Raw genomic sequence first — 24,856 nt, 5'->3', positions numbered from 1 at the left:
GGAATACTGCAGTTTGTTTTTCGAGTAACTCTTCAGGAACAGGATCATCTTGAAGGAACCGTGAAGTGCAACCAGTTCCAGGCTTATCCTGGAGAATCCCAAGCTGGTGAGAAGGAGGTCACACGGTGTCATTCTCCTTCTTCGGTACCCTTTGGTGCAACTCACTCCCACGATGAGCCCATTGACCAACATCCCAACCAGGAACTCGGCTATTAAGACCACTAGGTACGTGATGCACAATGGGTCCATGGGTAAACCAAGCGTCTGTAAGTCTGTCTCTCTTTGTCCCACTGAAAAGGCCGGGCCCTCTCCAATCAATCAATCAACTGTAATTATTAAGCGCTTATTGTGTGCAGGGCATTGTCCTAAGCGCTTGGGAGAGTGCAATACAACAGAGTTGGTAGGCACATTCCCTGCCCGCAATGAGCCTGCAGGCTAGAGAATCTGCTCCCCATTGTGTGTTTTCTCTATTTAGCTGGAACTGGTCTCTTGTCTCCTGGAACCTGTAGATATAAGCAGGCGTAGGTTTCGGAGGGAGGCGGGGAGGAGGGAGGGATGGGATGGAGGCACGTGGTGGGAGGGGGTACTTCCACGTGTCTTTCAAATTTAATCTCCTCCTCCCTCCACCCATGACTCTTCAAAATGTAATTCCCCAGCCCAGAGCAGAGGCATGGCGGGACAGGGGTTATCTAACATCTGATGGGGTTGCATAGATATAGACAAGAAGATCCTAGACCGTAAGCTCGTTGAAGGCAGGGAAAGTGCCTATCAACTCTGTTACGCTGTTATATTGTGCTCTCCCAAGTACTCTGCACACAGTAAGTGCTCAGTAAATACGATTGACCGACTGAAGAAGGACCTGATTATGATTACCGGTTGAGTCTGGGAACCCAGACTGCAAAGATCTTTCGGGCAACTGATCATTCATTCATTCATTCAATCGTATTTATTGAGCGCTTACTGTGTGCAGAGCACTGTACTAAGCGCTTGGGAAGTACAAGTCGGCAACATGTAGAGACGGTCCCTACCCAACAACGGGCTCACAGTCTAGAAGGGGGAGACAGACAACAAAACAAAACATGTGGACAGGTGTCAAGTCATCACAATAAATAGAAATAAAGCTCGATGCGCATCATTAACAAAATAAATAGAATAGTAAATATGTACAGGTAAAATAAATAGAGTAATAAATCTGTACAAACATATATACAGGTACTGTGGGGAGGGGAAGGAGGTAGGGTGAAGGGGGTGGGGAGGAGGAGAGGAAAAAGGGGGCTCAGTTTGGGAAGGCTTCCTCCCAACATAGCCCCACACCAGGAACATCCTTGCCCAGGGATTGTAAGAAGCAGCTTGGCCAAGTGGCTAGAGTATGGGCGGAGAGTCAAAAGGACCTGGGTTCTACCCCCGACTCTGCCACTCGTTGGCTGTGTGATTTTAGGCGAATCATCTCACTTCTCTGTGCCTCAGTTACCTCATCTGTAAAATGGGGAGGAAAGCCGTAAGCCTCTTGTGGGACATGGACAGCGTCCAACTGTAAAATGGGGATGAAAGCTGTAAGCCCCGTGTGGGACACTGTCAGTGCCCAAGCTGATTAGCTTGTATCTACCCCCGTGCTTAATACAGTGCCTTGTATATAGTAAACACTTAAAAAATACCATAAAAAGTCGGGGGGAAGGGGCGGGCTGTGGCCACACACAAAAAGAGCCCTCCTTTGTGCACTCATGATGATGGTTGGATTCCCAGTTTCCAGCTCTACCTGTTGGCCTCTTGACCTGCCAAATGTCTTTTGTCCCCTGGGACTGATAGTTGCACCCCAAGATGTTATGTCTGCTCTTAACATATCCCAGCACTCTCGGAGAGACTGAATCACTGCTTGAATCCTGGGGCTCAGTCACTCTCTTCTGGGTACCAAACACCCTTTCCCTCAAACCCTGCAGTGGCAGATTGTGGAGAGAGGAGAAATAGGACTTAGAACCGTACTCTGATTAGGGTCAGCCCCAGTGGGCATCATCTGTTCTCCTCGGATGACTGGCTCTAGCTCACCTGGATATTTATGCTACAATTTTGAGAACATAGAGGTCAACTGAATCCCTGAATGCAGTGCAGCTGGTATTGCGATATGGCTTACGTGTGGTGGAAGATACTGAGAAGCTGAAACATTGAAGCCACAGGAATCCTAAAAATCAATCAATCAACCAGTTGCATTTATTGAGAGCTTATTACGTGCAGAGAACTGTTCTAAGCACTTGGTACAGTATAATACAACAGAATTAGTAGACACGTTCCCTGCCCGAAATGAGCTTACATACTAGAGGTGGGAGACAGACATTAATAGAAATCATTAATATACTATAATATAATTTAAGGATATGTACAGAAGTGCTGCGGGGTTTTGGGTGGGATGACTATCAAATGTCCAAAGGTCACAGAGCCAAGGAATAAAAACAACTGTGGTATTTGTCCAGCGCTTACTAAGCGACAAGTACTGTAGTAAGCATTGGGGTAGATACATCCTCAGGTCCCACATGAGTATCACAGTCCGAGTAGGAGGGAGAATGGGTACTGAGTCCCCGTTTTGCGGATGACGTAACTGAGGGTCAGAGAAATTAAGTGACTTGCCCAAGGTCACATAGCAGGCGAGTGGCAGAGCCAAGATTAGAACCCAGGTCCTCTGAATCCCAGGTCTGAATTAGGCCATGCTGCTTCACACACTGGATGTCTCTCCCAGCCACACACTGGTTCCTAGCTTTCCCTGGGGCCAAATTCCACCTCCACCGAGAAGATTAGCCCCAACAAACCCGGGTAAAATCAAAGATGGGGTGAGTTAGAACCCGGCAAACCAGCTTCTAATTGGAAAAAATTCCACCAGCTCCTTTGATCTCATCAAAACAGCCAAGGGTTAATGGGGGCATTTATTAGCTGTGAAGACAATGGAGACAAGGGAAAGCTAAGGTTTGTTAGGTCAGGAGGAGCCCCCCAAACTTTGAAAGACTGCTTCTGCTCCTGAAGTTAGTGGAGGCAATAAATAGAATCCCAGTTCCTTTAATGAGGCCAATTCTGGTAGTCATTCATCCCAATATATTTATACCACTTCCTGCTTTCACTGTTTGTAAATCATTTTTTGTCTGATTCAATTAATTAATCAATCAATGGTATTTATTGAGTGCTAATTGTGTGCAGAGCACTGTACTAAGAGCTCAGGGCAGTCGGGTGACTTGTCCAAGGTCACACGTCAGGTCAGCGGCAGATCCCCGGCTACTTATGTTTTGTGATCAGACCTGAGCTGGTCTGCGGTGTTTCAACTGAGATATTCATGTATTCCTTTGAAAATTATACCATCCTAGGATACGACAAGGCACTCAGGGAAGAGAAGGAAGGCAAGGCACAGAGACCTAATTCTCAGTGGGGAGATGAAATTCTTCAACTCAACCCCATCAATCCCATCCTATGTGAAATCCCTCTGCTAGGGAAGAGGCTTGCAGATTTGCTTACATTCTCTAGAGCACTTCCTGATCGTCATTTGAACACTGCTGTTCCAATTTGCTCAGAGGCACAGTGGGGCCATTATATTCCTGTCCCGACAGATAAGATCAAATGGTCAGAAATTGTTCTCCTTTGTCCAGATGAAGCTGATTGGTGGATGCCATTGATCAGTGGGTGTGAGATTGCTCAAAATCCCCAGAGATCTTTCTATTGAGTCTTGTTTGGGATTTCAGACCCTCCTTCTCGGAGCACTTGGAGGAAATAAAGCACGAGGAATCTTTGGAGACTCCAGGTGATTGGCAGACTAACCATTCATGTTTCACATCCACCTCTCTCTGCTACTCCTGACAGCCCTGTGGGGTTTTTCAAGCACTACAGGTGAGTTACCGATTTAAATGCACTTTTGATTGTCTTGCCAAAAAAAAAACCCATTGGTGGGGGACAACTTTGCCCCTTCTGGGGGAGTGCCAAGCTCCAATTTGTGATTCTGCCCCTGGGGGAGTGAGCTCTTTCACCATTCTGGACCATTTGGCCTGGACGGGGGGAAAATTTGGGGGTCAAAATGCCCCCATTCTTTTGGGCCTCCACCTCCACCAGAACCTTCAAACTGGAGGCCAATACGCCAATCTTGGGTGGGCCACAGGACTGCAGTGGGAAGCCCACTAGAGACCCAGGGGAACCGCCCAACTGGAATACCCCCCGGCAGGGCATTGTCACCAGGATTCCCCCACTCCCACCCTGAGTTTCTAGTGCCCTTGTGGAAGTGTCTAAGGGTTTCCGTTCAGTTTAGCCCTTTGGCATCCCCTCAACAGGGCTCTCCATGATTGAGGTAGCCACCCTGGTCATCCTCCGGCTAAGGAATACGCCTAAATCCTTCCCGGGGCAGGGGCCTGGGGTGATTCAAGATTGGGGGAGTAGGATTCCCAACTCCCACCACCTGTATGCAGAATGGTTTAAAAATAAACAGATAAAATGTTCAAATTCTGTAGGGAAATTCAATCTGAGTTCCCTTTTCTTATTGTTAGCATCTTTTAACAGAAATAGGAGCTCCTGGTTAATGGTCAATTGGTAGTGTCTGCTTTAATTGGAATGAGTGATAAATTTCTAACATTTGGTGATCAGAAAATGATAGCCATGTAGAATGGAAATGTCTTGGATATCTTTAATCTTCTGCCAGGTGGTTTTGTTATGAATTCACATGTCGACAGTTTGTGCGTGCGAAATGGTGGATTGCTTTGTGGTTTCTTTTAACATTTTACCATGGATGAGCTGAATGGTGTCTTAGTTGACCTCTTAAGCACTTTGATACTCACCTGAGCACCATGGCTCTTTAAGTGAATATCCTTACACTCTGACTCCGAAGCCCATGCTCTTTCCACTAAGCCACGCTGATGGCATTTGTTAAGCACTTACTATGTAGCAAGCACTGTTCTAAGTGCTGGGGTAGAAACCAGGAAATTCATTCAATTGTATTTATTGAGGGCTTACTGTGTGCAGAGCACTGTACTAATGAGAAGCAGTGTGGCTCAGTGGAAAGAGCCCGGGCTTTGGGGTCAGAGGTCATGGGTTCAAATCCCGGCTCTGCCAATTGTCAGCTGTGTGACTTTGGGCAAGTCACTTAACTTCTCTGTGCCTTTTACCTCATCTGTAAAATGGGGATTAAGACTGTGAGCCCCCAGTGGGACAACCTGATCACCTTGTAACCTCCTCAGCGCTTAGAACAGTGCTTTGCACATAGTAAGTGCTTAATAAATGCCATTATTATTATTATTACTAAGCACTTGGAAAGTACAATACAACAATAGAGAGATAATCCCTGCCCACAATGGGCATGTCAAGTTGGACACAGCCCCTGCCCCATGTGGGGCTCACAGTCTTAATCCCCGTTTTACAGATGAGGTCACTGAGGCCCAGAGAAGTGAAGTGACTTGCCCAGAGTCACACAGCAAACAAGTGGCAGAGCAGGGAGTAGAGCACATGACCTCTTGACTCCCAGGCCATGCTGTGAGAACACGGAGGAACCGTTGGGACTCGAGGCTTCATCCCCCTTTCCTCACATGCTTTGGTTCTTCTTACCCCATTAAGCCCCTACCTATCTTGGTTATTTCACCTGCTTCCCTCTGCACAACCACTGCAATGGCTAAGGCTGTTCCTCTGCTTACGGCACCTTTGGGCACCCTACCCAAGGCCCTGATGACTGCCTCAGTAGGATGGTAGGGTCCGGGGTGCAGCTGGGATCTCTGACCCCGCAGATGTCTACAAGCACAAAAGTGAGTTTTTTTTATTTTAATCTTTCAGGTCCTCAGATGCTCCCTGGGTATCTAGGGAATCCACCCTATTGACAGCACCTCCCTGAAGTAGCTGCTACTTCCCCTCTCCCCCTGCCAGCTTCCTGGACTCTGGGAGTTGCCATGAGGGACCCCCGAGAGTGGTCTCTGGATGGGCCGCTGGGTTGGGAATAGGAAATGCCCCAACCACTGTCTGTTCATTCATTCAGTCGTACTTACTGAGCACTTACTGTGTGCTGAGCACTGTACTAAACACTTGGAAGAGTACAATACAGCAATAAGCAGACACATTCCCAGTTGAGCAGGCATAGCTGGAGATAACTCAGGGACAGGACTGCAAGTTTGTAATGGGAAAAAATAATTTAGCCTACACAGGGAAATCACAGTTGAACCTATTTAAGAATGTGAATTCCCATAAGAGTTTAAATTCCTTGTGGGCAGAATGCATAACATTTATTCAGTACTTCCCTAGCACCCAGTGCAGTGCGTCATACCCAGAAGCTATGGGGAAGATGCTGAGAAATGGCAATTTTGTGGAAAACCATCAATGCTGAGATGGAGATGTACCCAGTTGCCTTGCATTACGACCCAGGGCTGCTATAGATCCTGCCTAGGGGTTTCTTAGAATCCCTGTGGGCCAGTCCTGCCCTCGGCTGACCCAGAGATGATGTTGAAAGAAAGCTTGGACCCTCCGTTTGCTTAGGGTACCACGAAAAGATTGGCTTGTCACAGATTGTCATTTCTCGTTATCATGTTTGGGTCACAGGAGGACCCCCCTGGTTCTGTACTTTTATAACCCAGACCCCCATGGAGACCCAGAAAGGCTCTGGTCTCCCCAGAATGACTTGAGCCAGCCTGGACATTCAAAGTTGGGCAAAAAGGTTTCTCATGTCTCTAGGGACTTATAACGCAGCAAGCTTGAGGCCCCTCCCTGAAGTTAGCTGCGTGTCGCAGTCTTCAGCTTCGAAGTTCAGGGAGCAGAGTTCAGCTGTGATCCTTTAATAGTAATAATAATAATTGTATTAAGTGCTTACTATGTGCCAAGCAGTGTACTAAGCCGTGGGGTAGATAAAAGATCACCAGGTCAGACACAGTTCTTGTCCCACATAGGGCTCTCAGGCTATGGAGGTAGGAGAATGACTGTCGTACCCCCATTTTGCAGATGAGGGAACTGAGGCATGGAGAAGTAAAGTGACATTCCCAAAGTCATCCAGCTGGCAAGTGGCAGAGCCGGGATTCGAACCCAAGTCTTCTGACTCCAGTCCATGCTCTTTTCATTAGCCCACACTGCTTCTCTTTAAACCTGTCCTCCTGCTCCGGTTTAGAGGGATCTCAAATCTGTTTCTTTAATTTTTCCTCAGAGGCTGATGGAGGAGAGCAGCCTAATAATGATGATGAAGGTCTCTCAGGTCAGTAATAATGAGAATCAATTTTTCTCTGTGATGACAGAGGTAATTTTAAAATGTACATTATCGTTTTGGAGAGCTTGGACTGACTGTTTTCACACTGTTCAACTTTTTCCCCTTAGCAAGTTCTACCCTCGTTTCACTCTACCTAGGGTTTCCTTGGTTTACACCCAGATAGACATAAATTACATTGATCTTGCTGTACAGCAAATAGGTTTCTAAGTGTGTCTCTGTTGGGAGCTAGTGAAAAAGAAGTTGCAGGAGTTGAGAAGCAGCATGGCCTAGTGTATTGAGGATTGGACTGGACTGAGGATTCTCCCTGAGGTTAGCTGCTTGCCGCAGTCTTCAGCTTCAAAGGTTAGGGAGCCGAGTTCAGCTGTGATCCTTTAATAATAAAAATAACAACAGGCTCTCTACTCTGGCCTGGGTGTTCCATACACTGTGAGCCCTCTTGCGCTCCTTATTTTTCAGAAAACAATGTGGCGGTTGGCAAAGAAACTTCCCAATCCAGCACCCTTGATGGAAGAGGAAACCCTAATCATGCGAACGATGGATCTCTAAAGAACCATTTCCCCAGCAGACAATGCTCACACACCAAGAAAGACTTTGAGCCCTGGTGGATGGTAGATTTGTCAACGAGAATTAACGTGTCTTCCGTTTTGCTCACCAACCGGGGAGACTGCTGTGGGGAGCGCCTACACGGGGCCGAGGTCAAGATTGGGGACTCGGCAGAGAACGGCGGCAAAAGCAACCCCAGGTATTGGCTTTGGGCTGCGTCAGTATGAGAAAGCCAGTCGAGGAAGATCCTCACCGACGACCAGGATGGGTGGGACCCAGAGTCGATGGACGATAGGTTCTAGTTTATAGAAGATCCCGGAAAGGGAGTTGTTCTACAATTTTAGGGCCTTTCCAGCATGCTAATTCATCATGGCTTAGTGGATTGAGCCCAGGCTTGGGAGTCAGAAGGTCATGGGTTCTCATCCTGGTTCCGCCAATTGTCTGCTGTGGGATCTTGGGCAAGCCACTGCACTTCTCTGTGCCTCAGTTCCCTCATCTGTAAAATGAGGATTGAGACTGTGAGCCTCACGTGGGATGGAGACTGTGTCCAACCCCATTTACTTGTATCCACCCCAGCACTTAGTACAGTGCCTGGCACGGAAAGTGCTGTACAAATACCCCAATTATTATTATCCATTTGATAATAATAATAATAATAGTGATGGCATTTGTTAAGCGCTTACTATGTGCAAAGCACTGTTCTAAGCGAGGAAAAGTGCCCCATGGGCATAGTGATAGCTTCATAACATTAGAGAGTCTGTGTGATATAGTGGAATTGATCCCCTGGCTGAGAGTTAGGAGACCCCGGTTCAAATCCCCGCTCTGCCCCTGGCTTACTGTGCCAACTTGGGGAAGTCACTAACCCTCCCTCTGCCTCAGTTTCTGCCTTTGTAAAATGGGAATAGAAATACCAGCCTTTCCCAACCTCCCACAGATGTCATGAGGGGCAGGACTGGCCATTGAGTATGCAAAGGGATGGTCCTAGAGATTCCTTAGTCACTCTCCTCTGTCCTGCGTGCCTGTTTGTTGGCTCAAGGCCTCCTGGGCTGGGCTGGATTAATCCTGCTTCCATCAAGGACCTGATCCAGACCATCGTCTCCAGGGCCTCCCCATGGGGAGTGGCTTGCTTGGGCCGGTGCTGGCCTCGCTGTGTGCCCTGGACACAGAGGCTTCTTGGAGTCCCTTAACTTTTATCTTGCTGTTGGCGTTCTTCCTGGCTGCGAACCAGTGCCCTGAAGGCTCCCCAGGAAGGGCCCCCAATTCAAATCCTGCCTCTGCCAGCTGCTGACTGAACGGGCTCTCTACTCTGGCCAGGGTGTTCCAGGGTAGAGGATGGGCCTGGGAGCTTCTCCTCCACTCTTCCTCATCCCTGAGGAAGACCTCCCTCATCCCTTCCTCATCATGTCCCCACCACCATCATTGAGGTGGTCAGGGTCAATCAATCAGTGCTATTTATTGAGCGCTGACTATGCGTAGAGCACTGTACTAAGCACTTGGGAAAGTACAATACAACAGAGTTGGCAGACACATTCCCTGCCTACAGTGAGCTTATAGTCTAGAGGCGGGGACAGACATTGATATAAATAAATGTCAGACTCCCCTCTGACTGAAAGCAGCTGTATCAGCTCCTATTCCCGGGCCTTCCTGGAGTCCTGGCATCATGATCTAACCAGAGTGGGACACCATATTCATTCATTCATTCATTCAGTTGTACTTATTGAGCACTTACTATGGTCAGAACACTGTACTAGGCATTTGGGAGAGTACAAAACAACAGTAAACAGACACATTCCTTGCCCACAATGAGCTTACATTCTAGAGGGGGAGACAGACACTAATTGAATTGTGTAACTGTTATTATTATGGTTATGGTTCTTGTTGAACACTATGTGATAAGCACTGTTCTAAACACTGGGGTAGATACACAGAAATCAGATCGGACACAGTTCCTGTCCCACATGGGGCTCACAGGATGGGTGGGGAGCGTGTCTACCAACTCTGTTGTACTGTCCCAAGCACTTAGTACAGTGCTCTGCACACAGCAAGCATTCAATAAATACCATTGATGATGATCCCCATTTTACAGGTGACGTAACTGAGGTACAGAGAAGTTAAGTGACTTACCCAAGGTCACATAGCAGATCCGTGGCAGAGCCAGAGTTAGAATCCAGTTCCTCTGTTTCCCAGGCCTATTCTCTTTATGCTAGTCCACACTGTTACATACTGGCAGTATGTAACCTGATTAACTTGTATCCCTCGCTTCGCTTAGTTCTGTTCATTCATTCATTCATTCAGTTGCATTTATTGAGCACTTACTGTGTGCAGAGCACTGTACTAAGCGCTTGGGAAGTAAGTCGGCAACATATAGAGACGGTCCCTCCCCAACAACGGACTCACAACAAAACAGAACATGTAGACAGGTGTCAAAATCGTCAGAACAAATAGAATTATAGCTATAATCACGTCATTAACAAAATAAATAGAATAGTAAATACATACAAGTAAGAGTAATAAATCTATACAAATATATCCAAGTGCTGTGGCAAATAGAAAGTTCTTAGTGAATACTATGATATTATTATGATTTCTAGTTATTTTAAACCTGATTCCCTTCCAGCTGTGGCACCGTGCCCTCGGAGAACCTCGGTGCAACCATTTCCCTTGACTGCAAGGGGATGTTGGGCCAGTACGTGTCTGTGGTCATCCCAGGGCGGAGAGAATTTCTCAGCCTCTGCGAAGTGCAGGTACTGCAGCTGGTCCCGGAAGATTCTGGTGAGTTGGCCTAGGGATCGCTGAGTAAAAGCCGCAACGAATCTCCACCCAGAATGCCCAGTAAAATCTCGGCCAAGCAAGGGGGACGCATGGGATTGTTTGCCCAACCCCAATCCTTTCCCTTTGACTGTCCCACACCACATCTATTGACTGTGTCAGGAAATAATAATAATAATAATGATGATGGCATTTGTTAAGCACTTACTATGTGCAAAGCACCATTCTAAGCGCTGAGGAGGATACAAGGTGATCAGGCTGTCCCACGTGGGGCTCACAGTCTTAATCCCCATTTTACAGATGAGGAACTGAGGCCCCTCCTTCCTCTCCCCCTCCTCCCCATCTCCATCCCCCCCGCCTTACCTCCTTCCCCTCCCCACAGCACCTGTATATATGTATATATGTATATATGTCTGTGTGTATTTATTACTCTATTTTATTTGTACATACTTATTCTATTTATTTTACTTTGCTAGTATGTTTTGTTTTGTTCTCTGTCTCCCCCTTCTAGACTGTGAGCCCACTATTGGGTAGGGACTGTCTCTATAATGTTGCCAACTTGGACTTCCCAAGCGCTTAGTACAGTGCTCTGCACACAGTAAGCGCTCAATAAATACGATTGAATGAATGAATGAATGAGGCCCATAGAAGTGAAGTGACTTGCCCAGAGTCACACAGTTGACAAGTGGCAGAGCTGGCAAACACATTCCCTGCCAACTTGTCAAAGTTCCCCGTGTTACAGGTGAGGTAACCGAGGTACGGAGAAGTTAAGTGACTTACCCAAGGTCACATAGCAGATCTATGACAGAGCCATGACCTCTGAAGCCCGAGCGCTTTCCACTGAGCCACGCTGCTTCAGGAAAGACACCTGGGGCCTGGCTGGAGACTAAGGGTTAAGTGAAATTTAACCCTGAGCTAGATGAGAGTTTGTCGAGAATGCCTGCAGCCTTACAATCCTCCTATTTGTCCAAGTGAGTTCCTGATGTCTTTGTAGTGGTAGATTAAAGAAATTGATACCCCAGTTTAGGTATAGATGCAGCTGGCCTGTCTTTGCCAAGAGGATGCTACAGATGGTACGATCTGATCCATATGAAAAGATAAAGATTCCTCTGCAGAAGGTCCTGAGGGAAGTTGTGGCATCTCCCTCCCTGGAGGAGGAGGGTTGACATGGAGGCAGAGGGCTGGCGCAAATGACCTCTCGTAGTCCCCATCAGTTTATGAAGCTGTAGCCCAAGGAGCTCCGTCCCATTGTATGCAGCCCTGCTTGAGGACACTGCAAGGCTCTCTGGAGCAGGAAAATTCTGGTAAAAGTCATGTTGGGTTTGCCATGCCTTGCTAAATCACAGCTGGGGAGATGCGGATCAGGCTGGGGTCACTGCAGGGGTCAACTCAGCAATGGGATGACCGTCATACAAAGGAGATAGTGGTCAGGACTCATCTCCTCATGCCACATTGGAAAGAGCCCGGGCGTTGGAGTCAGAGGTCATGGGTTCAAATCCCAACTCCACCACTTAGCTGTGTGACTTTGGGAAAGTCACTTAACTTCTCTGTGCCTCAGTTACCTCATCTGTAAAATGGGGGTTAAGACTGTGAGCCCCCCGTGGGACAACCTGATCACCTTGTAACCTCCCCAGCGCTTGGAACAGTGCTTTGCACATAGTAAGCACTTAATAAATGCCATCATCATTATTATCATTATAATACAGATGGGGAACAGCACCGTGTTCCCCTGCCCTTAATGCCTCCAGTGATGCAGTTGCAGCCCTTGAACCAGGAAACCTACAGTGGCTCAGAGAGGCCATTCCCCTGCAGCACGGTGGCTGAATGCAGCCAGTCAAGGACTGGAGCTTCGCTTCCATTCCAAACCATCCTCTCTTGGGTGAACTCATCCCCCAGGTTGGGTGATACATCACCAGGTTGTTCTCTGGTCTGTCGTCCCCTTGCCCAGTCTGGGAACTAGGCTGTGCTCACCTCTCCCCTCTCCACCAAACTCCACCTGGCATTCCTGGGTTTCTCTGAGTCATTTCCGTTCCCCTGGACAGCACAAAATTCCACAGAACCCTAGGATGGGAGGGTCACCGCCATCTCCAGTGACTGCTCTGAATTTCCTTTCATTTCCCTTTAGGATCAGGAGGTAACCAGGGGACTGACAAGGATTCAGGTAAGTCCCTGAAACATCACTTCTTTTTCTCATTCAGTGTCCTTCTATACATAACGGGTCTTCAGAGGGGTCAGAAGAGCCTAAGGATGACATTTTCTGCACTGGACCACTGCCAAATGGAGGATTTTAGATGATGATGATGATGGCATTGAATCATCAGAGAGAGAGAGAGAGACAAAGGGTGGGGGGGAGAGAGTACACATATTTACTAAAATACAACCTGGACCAGAACTGGCCTGGCCTGAGCCAAATCCCAGGGGGTGTGGCCACATCCATCCAGATCCCTGACAGGGTACACAATCACTTCTGGGGGTGGGGGGACGGAAGAAGATGAGCAGAATTCTAGCCACCTCCTGTGGGGTGTGATTGGAACCAGAGTGTATGACAGAGAGGTTGGGGATTGAGACGGGACAGAGAGAATGACTAAGGGTAAAGAAAAACTGGGAGAGGAGGAAAAGGAAGAGAGGGGAAAAAAGTGGGAGGGAATGGGTAAAAAGGGAGATGATATTTTCTGTCCACCTTGCCTTGAAGGGGCCCTCAGAACTCTTTTTCTCTTTTCCCTCCAGGGCCTCAAGGATATGAGCAGCCCAAAGATGACAGTGGTAACTCCTTGGGTCAGAACTTGTTATAATTTCATTTCATTTCATCATTTGTTGTTCCTTTGATTGCTCCAGGACAGACTCTGAGCCAACTTGGAGCCTTATTACCTGCCCTGGACACATTAGGGTTTCCTTTACTCTAATCACTTCCAGCTATCTGGCTTCTTAACAGTACCCGTGCCCAACCAGGGGGATGTTTGGAGGGGAGATAGGCCAGAGTGGGCTAGAGAGAAGGCTGGGCCAGCTCAGGGAGTGTTGATTCACTAACCCTTGGCCTGAAAAGGTGATGGAGCAGAGTTGAGCTTTGCTTCCTTGTCTCCATTCTCTTGCTCCCACCCCAAGCCATCCAGATCCCTGTTTTTTTCCTTCCATCCAGAGGCAGAAGGAAGGGAGTTGCCTGCAAAGAGCAGCATTGTCCCTTCAGGTCAGACCTCCATGGAAGCAATCTCTTTGTTCCTTTTCTTCTATTAGAGGGTCAACCTCTAATGTTTCATTATTTTTTGTCATCACCTTTAGGGTGCTAGGCTATTTTCATCTTGCGATGCTTGTCTCCCTAGTAAAATTTATCCCTGAACTCACCCTCACCCCAGATGCATTAGTAGGAGTTGGGAAGAATATCTCAGCTTGGTTTCTTTCTCTCCCATTCAGAGACGGAAGGAGGAGAGCGTCCAAATACTGACAGCAGTGTCCACTCAAGTCAGTTGCTTCTGTGTCACTGAAGTGACCCCTAAATATTCCATTTGCTCTCATTGTTATTCTGTGGGGGGGCTTGGCCAGCTGGCTGCTTTAGTTTGGGGAAGTTTTCCCCCTTAGTAAGCTCTCCTCAGCTCACTCTCTCATTCAGGCACACTAGAGTTTCATTGGGTTGCATCTGGGGTAGATACAAGTCATTTATTCATTCATTAGTATGTCCAGGGTAATAGACTGGATTCAGTGCTTGGGAGCATCCCATAAGAGTAATCAGTTCAATCCCTACTCATGATGAATTTACATAAGGGGAAATAAAAAGACAGATCCAGATGGTATCCAAACATTGTCACTCCCTGATATTTGAGTGCTTATTTTGATGATGATGATGATGGCATTTATTAAGCGCTTACTGTGTGCAAAGCACTGTTCCAAGCACTGGGGAGTTTACAAGGTGATCAGATTGTCCCACGTGGGGCTTACAGTCTTCATCCCCATTTTCCCGATGAGGTAACTGAGGCCCAGAGAAGTGAAGTGAATTGCCCAAAGTCACACAGCTGACAAGTGGCGGAGCCGGGATTTGAACCGATGACTTCTGACTCCAAAGCCCGGGCTCTTTCCACTGAGTCACGTTATTTTGCACTGAGCACTGTACTAAGGTGCTTGGAAGAGTATGCTAGAGACTGGTAGTCCAAACTGGACTAGGTGAAGAAATAAACCAATATACACCAAAGTGCTATGGGAGAGTAAGACTACATGATCAGAGGAAGTGGGGAGAATTCAGGGGATGCTTCCTGGAGGAGGTGAAGTGAGAGAAGAAAATGGGAAGGTATGAAGGAGACAGCTGGTTGATATCCTTCAATCCCATGGTTTGGATTTCTGCTTAAAGCGTAGAGAAATGAAGTCATGGGCGGTGTTTGAGGGACAGAGTGTTGTGTTCGGAGTGGCATTCACAGCAGCAGAGTACAGAGGAGCCTCAAGAAGAAGGCAATGGGCATGGAGATGAGCTAGGAGGTTTAGGCAGCAATCCAGCTAAGAGATGGTGAAAGCCTGATCCAGAGTGATAGAGGTACAAACCACCATCATCTGAAATTTGTCAAGTGCCTAATCTGTGCAGAGCACTGTACTTGGGGCTAATCTGTGCAGAGCACTGTACTTGGGGCTTGGGCATATATACTTGGAGTAGAAAACCAGGTGCCTGCCCTTGGTGGGGTTTACACTCTGTTGGAGGGAGTTCATATCAAGTCCCTCTGATGAGAGAGAGAGCTCTGTGCCATTGATCTCTGAACTATCAGAGGTGCCTAGCAGATGGTGTCACCTGTCAGAAGCCATCAGCCTGTTTGGAAAGGAGAGAGGATGCAATTGTGACTTTCCATCCACGGCCCCTGGGAACTTCTCCATGGTTCCCCCTTCCCGCGTCTCCACCAACAAAAAGGACCAGAAAGCTCAAGTTCATCAGCCGGGTCTTTATTCCGGAAGTTTCAGGGCCTCATGCTGTCCCTTGGGGGTCCATTGAATCAGTCCAATCGACAGCGTTGACTGAGGGGAAAGAGTTCAATGTTGATTCTTGGATCCCTCTTCCTCTACTCATTGGGGGAATCTCAGACCTATTTCTTTCTTTTCATCCAGATTCCAGTGAAGATGGAGAGCAGCCTGCTAATGACAACAATGTTTCTTCAGGTCAGTGCTGCTTCTCTGCCGTTCTGGGGAGGAACCTCGAATGCTTTGCTTGGGCTCATTGCTGCTCCGGGTTGATGGGCTGATTGTTTTAGCCTTGTGGTAGTTTTCCCTTAGTAAATTCTATCCATCAGTGCAGTTTCTTCCTCAGGGATTCAAGAGTTTTCTTGGTGTTTATTTGGATGGACACAAATCACATCAGTGTCTCTGGACTGCTAACATGTTCCTAATGGTCACTGATGGTGCATTGGGAGGGGAGAGAGGAAAGTGGGCTTGCAAGCGTGCTGGAGGGAAGATATTCCTTCAATCCCTGTTAGGGTCTGGGACCCCTGCGGAATGGAGACTTCATGGATGGAGAAGTACAGGAGTGTCTACCGTGAGTCCCGTAAGCAGCATGGGAAATGGGAAACTAGTGCTGGAGGTTGGGGGCTACCAGCTGCATCCTACCCTGTTCTGGCCTGCCACTGACCACTATACAGTTGGGTAGCCATGGGGACCCATGGCCACCTGCATGAGCAATAGCAGCAGTAGAAGTAATATTGGTATTTGAGTGCTTACTAGGTGCAATAAACTGTATCTAGCCCATGGGAAATTTCAACAGAAGCATAAGACATGTTTCCTGCCCACAACAAGCACATAGTCTAGCGAGTTTAAGCAGAAACCCTCCTAGCCCAAGGTTCTACCTTCCCCTGATCTGCCCTTTTCTATCCCTTTCCGAGCTGGAAGCAATGGTGGTGACTTCCCCCACTGTCACCACGACAGGTCGTAATGAGGTAAGGGCTGAAAGAGAAGGGATGCAGATGTAACTGTCTAACCATGGTTGCTGGGAGCTTCCTGATAGTTCCCTCTTCCCAGGTCTCCACAAGCATGAAGGGCCGCTAGACTGTAAGCTCTTTGTGGGCAGGGAACGTGTCTACCAACTCTCTTGTTTTTACTCTCCCAAGTGCTTAGTACAGTGCTCTGCACACAGTAAACGGTCAACAAATACGATTGATTGATTGACCAAAAAGCTTCAGGTCATGCAGGTGAGTTTTTGTTTTGGAAGTTTCAGGGCCTTGTGGCTGTCCCCTGGGGGCCTGGGGGTCCTGAGAGGTGAGGGGGCAGAGTTCAGCATTGATACTTAAACCCTTCCTCCGACACCCATTGGAAGAATCTCAGACCTATTTCTTTCCCTTCATCCAGAGCCCAGTGAAAGCAGAAAGCAGCCCACTAATGAAAACAGTGTCTCCTCAGGTCAATACCCAGAGGAATCAGTCTACCTCCACTCTGGCCACTCCTAATATTTTGCTTGTTCTCGTTGCTGTTTTGGAGTGCTGGGCTGACTGGTTTAGCTTCACGGCGATTTTCCCTGAGCAAATTTTACACATCAGCTTCACCTCTTTCCCAGTTGCAATAGGGTTTCCTTGGTTTGTGCCCAGATAAAAACAAATTGCCTCATCTTTCTGCGCTGCTGGTAGGTTCTTAACCTGGGGAGAAGAGGGGGTGTTTGGAGGGGAGAGAGGAAAGTGGGTCAGAGGGGAATCAGGAGCAGCTGGATAGAAGGGAGGTGTTTTCTTAGCCCTTCCTGGTTTATTGTCCCTGGTCAGACAGGGGCTGGTGAAGAAAGGAAGTGATGAAACAGCCACTACAGCCAGAGGGGAGTTAGATCTGCTCAAGAGAGTACCAGAAAATTCCCCGGATCTGGCCTCCTCACCAGATTCAGCAGTCACATCCCTCCCGAGCAGCTCTTGGCTTGACAGAGCTCATGGCAAGCAAAGAGCCACCCGCTTTTGGACCGTAATAAAATCTCTTGGTCTCGGTTCAGGATCGTCAAGGCCCACCCGAGCTCGGGTCATCCCCTGCTGCCAAGTACGAGGTAGAATGGGTCCCTCTCTGTAGCCGTGAGGGTCTGAAGTTACTAATGACTGAACTTGGAGGTGGACGGTTTATCGGACACAGGCTCCTTCACTCTGATTACCAGCACGGTGGTCTCCCGCTCCCCGTAGCCCACCCCAGAGTGTGGGCAGGTGGTGAGTGGGAGCTCTCCCTGCTGTGCCCCGGCCTCCTCTCCTGTGACTTCGCAGCCTCTCACCTTGTTGGACACCAGAAACCTAGGATGTCAGGCAGGGCCAGAGGAAGTGTGGATTGTGGGGTGACCATCACCTCAACCATGGGCTCTGCCCAGGAGCACCCCCTGGCCTGGAGACAGGGGTCTGCCAACCAAGGTGGCCCCCCCCGCTGACACCTCCGCAGGGAGGTGTGAGCCAAGGGCCAAAAGCAGCAGGATGCAGTTGTGACTCTCCGGACGTGGCAGCTGGGAGCTCTCCCTTGCCATGACTCCACATGCCAGAAGAACCAAAAAGTATCAGGCTGGGTGGACTGGTTTTCTGGTCTTTGTTCTGGAAGTTTGGGGGCCTCATGGCTGCCCAGTCGACAGCGCTACGTGAGGAGGCAGAGTTCAGCCCTCCCCCTGCGCCCAGTGGGGGAATCTCAGACCTGTTTCTTTCCTATCGACCAGGTCCCAGTGAAGGCAAGGAGCAGCCCACTTATGACAACAGTCCCCCCTCAGGTCAGTGCTTAGAGGAATCATTCTAGTTTCTGTGCCACTGTGATGGTCCGTAATATTCTGCTTGTTCTTGTCGTTGCATTAGGGTACTGGGCTGACCCTTTAGCCCCGGGGTGGTTTTCTCCCAAGCAAACCTAGTTTTCCCACTCAGCTCAGTCTCTTCCTCAGGGGCACTGGAGTTTCCTTGGTTTGTATCCAGATAGACGCAAATCACTTCCATCTCTCTGGATTGATCACAGGTCTCTAAGTCATTATCAGTGGTATTTATTGAGTGCCTAGTGTGAGCAGAGCACTGTACGAAGCATTTGGGAGAGTGCCATGTAACAGAGATGGTAAAAACATTCCCTGTCCAACATGAGCTTACAGTCTTAGGGTAACCAATGGTGTGTTTGGAGGACTCAGAACAGTACTCTGCACACAGCAGAGAAGCAGCGTGGCTCAGTGGAAAGAGCACGGGCTTTGGAGTCAGACGTCATGGGTTCAAATCCCAGCTCTACCAATTGTCAGCAGTGTGACTTTGGGCAAGTCACTTAACTTCTCTGTGCCTCAGTTCCCTCATCTGTAAAATGGGGATGAAGACTGTGAGCCCCCCATGGGGCAACCTGATCACCTTGTAACCTCCCCAGTGCTTAAAACAGTGCTTTGCACATAGTAAGCGCTTAATAAATGCCATTATTATTATTACAGTAAGTGCTCCGTAAGTAGCATTGATGGATTGAGAGAGGAAAGTGGGCCAGAGAGGAGTCAGGAACAGCTGGGTTGGAGGACCCTGGGACCCTCTCTATGGTGACTGCAGCAGAGGGCAGGGGAATATCCTGAGGGATCTGGTGCCGGTCTCCGAGCATCTTGGGAACCCATTGCCTCAGGACTGCCTGATTCATGGAGGGTCTGCTAAGGGGCTGCCCCACCCTGCTACACAGCACATATTCTATAAAGCTGGGTACCCTTGGAAAGCCAACGCAGAGCAGACAACTGGAGAAACTACAGTTTCCCTAGCCAGGCCCCGGCCTCTCAACTGACCCATATGGACCCATTCATTCATTCATTCAGTCGTATTTATTGAGCACTTACTGTGTGCAGAGCACTGGACTAAGCACTTGGGAAGTACAAGTTGGCAACATCTACAGACGGTCCCTACCCAACAGCAGGCTCACAGTCTAGAATGACCTGAGCCAGCCTGGGCAGCCACGTTTCCTGTTGCTCTTCCCCTTGTCTGCTGTGTGACCATAGGCAAGTCACTTCACTTCTCGGTGCCTCAGTTAACTCATCTGTAAAATGGGGATTAAGACTGTGAGCCCAGTGTGGGACCAAGACTATGTCCAACCCGATTAGCTTGTATTCCTCCCCAAGCACTTAATACAGCACCTGGCGCATAGAAAGCGCTCAACAAATACCATCATTATTATTATAATTATTATAATAAGATTTCTCTCATTCCTGGGAGTTCATAATACAGTGATCGGAAGGGCCAGCCCTGAGGTCAGCTGCATCCCCCATCCCTTACAGATCACCGGCCTTCGCCCCGGTGGCCGTGAAGATCAGGAAGCCGCTTTCCCTTGATCTCATCGGTTCAGGGAGGAATCTCAGGTCTGTTTCTTCCCTTTTCTCTCAGAGACAGATGGAGGAGTGCAGCCCCGTAGTGATGGCAACGTCCCTTCAGGTCCGTATTCAGTGGGTTTCTTCGGCTGCTGCTGCAGCTTCTCTGACGTAGTGGTAGCGGTCCTTTACTTCTCTTTTCCCTTATTGTCCTCCGGTGCTGCGCTGACTGGTTTAGCCTTAGTTACTCTAAGTGCTAATTTACCTTTTTCCCCTTAGCCAACTCTACTCCTTAGCTCGTTCTCTAACCCAGGTGCGTGAGGGTTTCCATGTCTCAATTCACCTCAGTCTCCCCTCACTGTTTACCAGTTCCGGGCATCATGTGTCAGAAATTAGTGAGGCATTTGAGGGGAGAAGAGAGGAAGGCTTGCCAGAAGTAAGTCAGGACCAGACAGATGGAGTCAGTCCCTCCTGGGGTTCTTCGTTGGGGTCCTAGTGGAAAGAGCACAGGCCTGGGATTCAGAGGACTTGGGTTGAGAAGCAGCGTGGCTCAGTGGAAAGAGCCTGGGCTTTGGAGTCAGAGGTCATGGGTTCAAATCCTGGCTCTGCCACTTGTCAGCTGTGTGAGTTTGGGCAAGTCACTTCACTTCTCTGGGCCTCAGTTACCTCATCTGTAAATGGGGATGAAGACTGTGAGCCCCCCGTGGGACAACCTGATCACCTTGTAACCTCCCCAGTGCTTAAAACAGTACTTTGCATATAGTAAGCACTTAATAAATGCCATTATTATCATTATTATTATTAATCCCAGCTCTGCTATATGTCTGCTGTGTGACCCTGGGCAAGTCACTTAACTTCTCTGTGCTTCAGTTACCTCATCCGTAACACGGGGATTAAAGCTGTGAGCCCTTGTGGGACATGGAATGTGTCCAACCTGATGGTCTTTTATCTACCCCAGTGCTTAGCACAGTGCATCGAACATAGTAAGTGCTTAACAGATATTATTAAAGATACAGGCACCGTGTCCATCGATCAGAAGCCTGCCCAAGCCCCAGAGGAAATAAAGCCTCCTGCCCACCTCACACGATCTTCATCCACCAGTCAAGGGAGAAGGGAGAAGCAGAGTTGAGCCTCTGGCTGAGGAGTCTCACTTTGCTCCCTGCCCGATCGCGCTGAGGAGACAACACCTAGGTGGAGGTGACAGATAGATGTTACTATAGGTTTCGGCTGCACAACTTTGGGTTATGGTTATATTCGGGGAGCTGTCCCCTCTGTCTTAACTTCTGGGGGGCAGCTCAATAATTTGGGTGGAGAAGGAGGAGAGTTTACCACTCATTTGATTGGTTGGAAATTGCTTTTCTTCCCCTGGGCACCTGAAAGAGAAATTTTGGTCCGAAACGGGAATATCGCACTGTTCTCCAGGCTCCCCACCCACCACTTCGCTGGTTAACTAGGCCTCTGGTCTGCTTATTTTGCAGAAAAAAACATGGCTGTTGGCAAAATGTCTTCCCAGTCCAGTACCAAGGATGAAAGAGGAGACTCCAAGAATGCCATTGATGGATCTACGGAGAACCATTTCCCCCTCAGACACTGCTCACACACCAAGAAAGACTTCGAGCCCTGGTGGATGGTAGATTTGAAAACAAGAGTTAACGTGTCTTCTGTTTTGCTCACCAATCGGGGAGACTGCTGTGGGGAGCGCCTACACGGGGCCGAGGTCAAGATTGGGGACTCGGCAGAGAACGGCGGCAAGGGCAACCCCAGGTATTGGCTTTGGGCCGCTCCAGAGAGAAGATGATCGGGCTCCTGGTTGATGCAGTTGCCACTGATTTACATCCAAGGCCAGGAATTGTTGAGTTGGTGGTCTGTGACACCGTTCCTGACTCACTGAAGACCTCCGAGAGAGAACTTTGCTGGGAGGAAGCAGGTCCCTAGTGGATTCGGACTGGGGTCTTTTGGATGTCGGGGTGAAAATCACATGTCCAGCGGAAGCAGGATGAGTGTTCACTGTGGATCTGATTCCCTTCCAGATGCGGCACAGTCCCCTCCATGAATCTCAGCGAAACCATCATCCTGAACTGCGGTGGGATGCTGGGCCGGTACGTGTCGGTGATCATCCCCGGGCGGATTGAGTACCTCAGCCTCTGTGAAGTGCAAGTTCTGGGCAAGCCACTGGAGGGTTCTGGTAAGTTCTGCCCCGAGGCATCAGGAGAAGCAGTGTGGCTCAGTGGAAAGAGCACGGGCTTTGGAGTCACAGGTCATGGGTTCAAATCCCGGCTCCGCCACTTTGGGCAAGTCACGTCACTTCTCTATGCCTCAGTGACCTCATCTGTAAAATGAGGATGAAGACTGTGAGCCCCATGTGGGACAACCTGATCACCTTGTAACCTCTCCAGCTCTTAGAAAATTGCTTTGCACATAGTAAGCACTTAATAAATGCCATCATTATTATTATTATTATCTGGGCGAGCATCTCAGCAAGTTTCCAGCCGCCATTCAAGTTTCAGGCAGCAGTGGGGGTCACATGGGATTGTCTGACTGTGCAATCCCGGTCTTCCAACCCCAAGCCCTTCTCTCAGATTGTCCCACACCAGGTCCTCCACCTATTTCATCTGGATAGTCACCCCAGGCCTGGCTGGAGGTTGAGGGTCATGTGAAATTTACCAGGGATTTGGTAAGGCTCTCTGAAGACTCCAAGTGTCACCCCTATACACAGTCCCAGTTCACTTCTGGAAATGAAGATGATGATTTTGACTCCTGTCTACATGTTCTGTTTTGTTGTCTGTCTCCCTATTCTAGACTATGAGCCTGTAGTTGGGTAGGGACCGTCTCTATATGTTGTCGACTTGTACTTCCCAAGCGCTTAGTACAGTGTTCTGCACACAGTAAGCACTGAATAAATATGATTGAATGAATGAATGCCGAGCATGCTCAGGACTAGAAGGAGACAGGTGTTAAGGAAGGGGAAAGAGGAAGAAAATGGAGAGGAGGAAGAGAGGCAGTGGAAATGGAAGAAATCAGGAGGGGGAAAAAGGAGAGGAGGTATTCACTCTCCATCATCTCTTGGGGCCATCTCGGCTCTGTTTCTTCCCTTTTCATCCAGAGGCTGAAGGAGACCGGCCCAGTGACAGCATCATCTTCTCAGGTCAGTGCCCCCCATGGTCCATCTCCTGCTGTTTCCTGGCCACTGAAGTGACCCCAATGCTTCGATTGTCCTCATTAATATTTCAGGGTGCTGGGCTGGAGGCTTTAGTAGTAGTAATAGTATTAAGTACTTAGAGTCTGCAGAGCACTGTATTAAGCACCGGAAAAAATATCCAGGAAGGAAATGGACAAAGTCACTGTCCCTCAGGAAGGTTCACAATTTAAGGAGACTTAGCCTTGCTGGTGGTTTGCCTCCCTGCAAATGTTATTCCACAACTCAACCAGCTGCAATGTGGGTTTCCATGATGGAAATCTCCTCCACCTCTCTGGACTTCAGCAGCTTCTGGAGTCAGTTGCGGGAAACCAGGGGTGTTTGGGAGAGAGAGAAGAAAGTGTGCTTGAGGGAAGAGAGGGCTAGCTGAGTGCAGGGTTGATGATGACTTAGCTCTTCCTGGGGTCCCAGGCTGGGGATGGAGGGAGAGGGAAGGGGTGAGGTGGGAGAACGGGTGGGACCACAGGGGAATTTCTAGTGGGGTCCAGAGCACAATGCCATGGGACTGCCTGACAACCTCTGTTTGGGAGCTGTTGGCTCTGCTGCCCTCCCCTAGATCTATGCGGCTATGAGAACCTACTGGTAGGATGCCTATATGTAGAAGCTCCCACCTTCGTAGCACAAGGCCTGACCCGTTCCTGAGCCAGTTTCAAAGGAAAAGGGAAGCATTGGGTTTAAAATGAAAAAGACGCAGGATGGTTAATGCTCCCCACTCACCACCTGGCCAGCCAGTGAGTCCCCAGGGCTATTTATTTTACAGATAGAAACCTGGCCATTGGCAAAGACTCTTCGCAGTCCAGTACCCATGATACAAGAGGAGACCCCAGGAATGCGATCGATGGATCTTCGGAAAACAACTTCTCTAACGGCCACTGCTCGCACACCAAGAAAGACTTTGAACCCTGGTGGATGGTAGATATGGAGACAAGGATCAACGTGTCTTCCATTTTGATCACCAACCGTGGAGACTGCTGTGGGGAGCGTCTACATGGGGCCGAGGCCAAGGTTGGGGACTCGGCAGAGAACGGCGGCAAAGGCAACCCCAGGTAATGACTCTGGGCTGTGTCGGGTAGAAGAAAGCAGGTTAAGGATGATGATGATGATGATGACGGCATTTATTAAACGCTTACTATGTGCAAAGCACCATTCTAATAATAATAATAATAATAATAATAATGTTGGTATTTGTTAAGCGCTTACTATGCGCCAAGCACTGTTCTAAGCACTGGCGAGGTTACAAGGGGATCAGGTTGTCCCACGGGGGGCTCACAGTCTTAATCCCCATTTTACAGATGAGGTCACTGAGGCACAGAGAAGTTAAGTGACTTGCCCAAAGTCACTCAGCTGACGGTGGAGCCGGGATTTGAACCTCTGACCTCTGACTCCAAAGCCCGGGCTCTTTCCACTGAGCCACGCTGCTTCTCATAAGGATGACCAGACCCCTGGGTTTGGGGGTCTTTTTTATGGTATTAAGTGCTTACTACATGCCAGGAAATGTACTAAACGCTGGAGTATACACAAGCTAATCAGGTTGTACACAGTCCATGTCCCACATGGGGCTCACAGTATTAAATCCCATTTTACAGATGAGGTAACTGAGGCATAGAGAACTTAAGTGACTTGCCCAAGGTCACACAGAGGATATGTGGCAAAGCCAGAATTAGAATCCGGGTTCTTCTGACGGGTTGATGTGGTTGCCACTGATCTACGTCCAAGTCGGATTAGTGGTCAATATCAGTTGGCCTTCCTTTTAGTAGATTCCTAATAGAACTTCCTCTATAGCTTCAGGCCCTTCAGCACTTACTGTGTGCAAGGAACTGTACTAAACTCTGGGCGAGATACAAACTAACCAGGTTGGACACAATCCATGTCCCACATGGGGCTCACAGTATTAATTCCCATTTTACAGATGAGTTAACTGAGGCACAGAGAAGTGAAGTGACTTGCCTAA

At 48.7% G+C, this 24,856-nt stretch overlaps 2 protein-coding genes across 2 annotated transcripts in view; both read left to right on the top strand.

Moving 5' to 3' along the window:
- The first annotated feature begins 247 nt into the window (after positions 1-247).
- LOC119920822 (fucolectin-2-like) lies at positions 248-11,479 on the top strand. Its single transcript, XM_038741045.1, has 9 exons — positions 248-266; positions 3,585-3,597; positions 3,835-3,861; positions 4,081-4,133; positions 4,296-4,397; positions 5,736-5,753; positions 7,649-7,934; positions 10,353-10,507; positions 11,451-11,479. Exons 1-9 carry the CDS (start codon positions 248-250, stop codon positions 11,477-11,479), a joined length of 702 nt encoding a protein of 233 aa, XP_038596973.1.
- A 1,165-nt stretch (positions 11,480-12,644) lies between these two features.
- Positions 12,645-24,856, top strand: part of LOC119920821 — a 70,057-nt gene continuing 57,845 nt past the window's right edge. Inside the window, exons 1-8 of the mRNA XM_038741044.1 lie at positions 12,645-12,665; positions 13,232-13,267; positions 15,581-15,631; positions 18,126-18,176; positions 21,188-21,473; positions 21,740-21,894; positions 22,813-22,854; positions 23,666-23,951. Coding sequence (XP_038596972.1) covers positions 21,196-21,473; positions 21,740-21,894; positions 22,813-22,854; positions 23,666-23,951 — 761 coding nt within the window. The 5' untranslated portion in view covers positions 12,645-12,665; positions 13,232-13,267; positions 15,581-15,631; positions 18,126-18,176; positions 21,188-21,195. The remainder of the gene's footprint in view (positions 12,666-13,231; positions 13,268-15,580; positions 15,632-18,125; positions 18,177-21,187; positions 21,474-21,739; positions 21,895-22,812; positions 22,855-23,665; positions 23,952-24,856) is intronic.

Source organism: Tachyglossus aculeatus (genome assembly GCF_015852505.1).
Source record: "Tachyglossus aculeatus isolate mTacAcu1 chromosome 12 unlocalized genomic scaffold, mTacAcu1.pri SUPER_6_unloc_1, whole genome shotgun sequence".
NCBI lineage: Eukaryota > Metazoa > Chordata > Mammalia > Monotremata > Tachyglossidae > Tachyglossus > Tachyglossus aculeatus.
Note: the sequence above shows the minus strand (reverse complement) of the source record. Positions and strands in the feature narration are given on the sequence as shown.

Excerpts from the sequence above, each read along its gene's own strand:
- LOC119920822 (XM_038741045.1), top strand. Across the intron at positions 4,134-4,295 it reads GGGTGGGCCACAGGACTGCA|GGCTCTCCATGATTGAGGTA; the intron begins GTGGGAAGCCCA and ends TCCCCTCAACAG. Across the intron at positions 10,508-11,450 it reads GCTGGTCCCGGAAGATTCTG|CCTTACAATCCTCCTATTTG; the intron begins GTGAGTTGGCCT and ends GAATGCCTGCAG.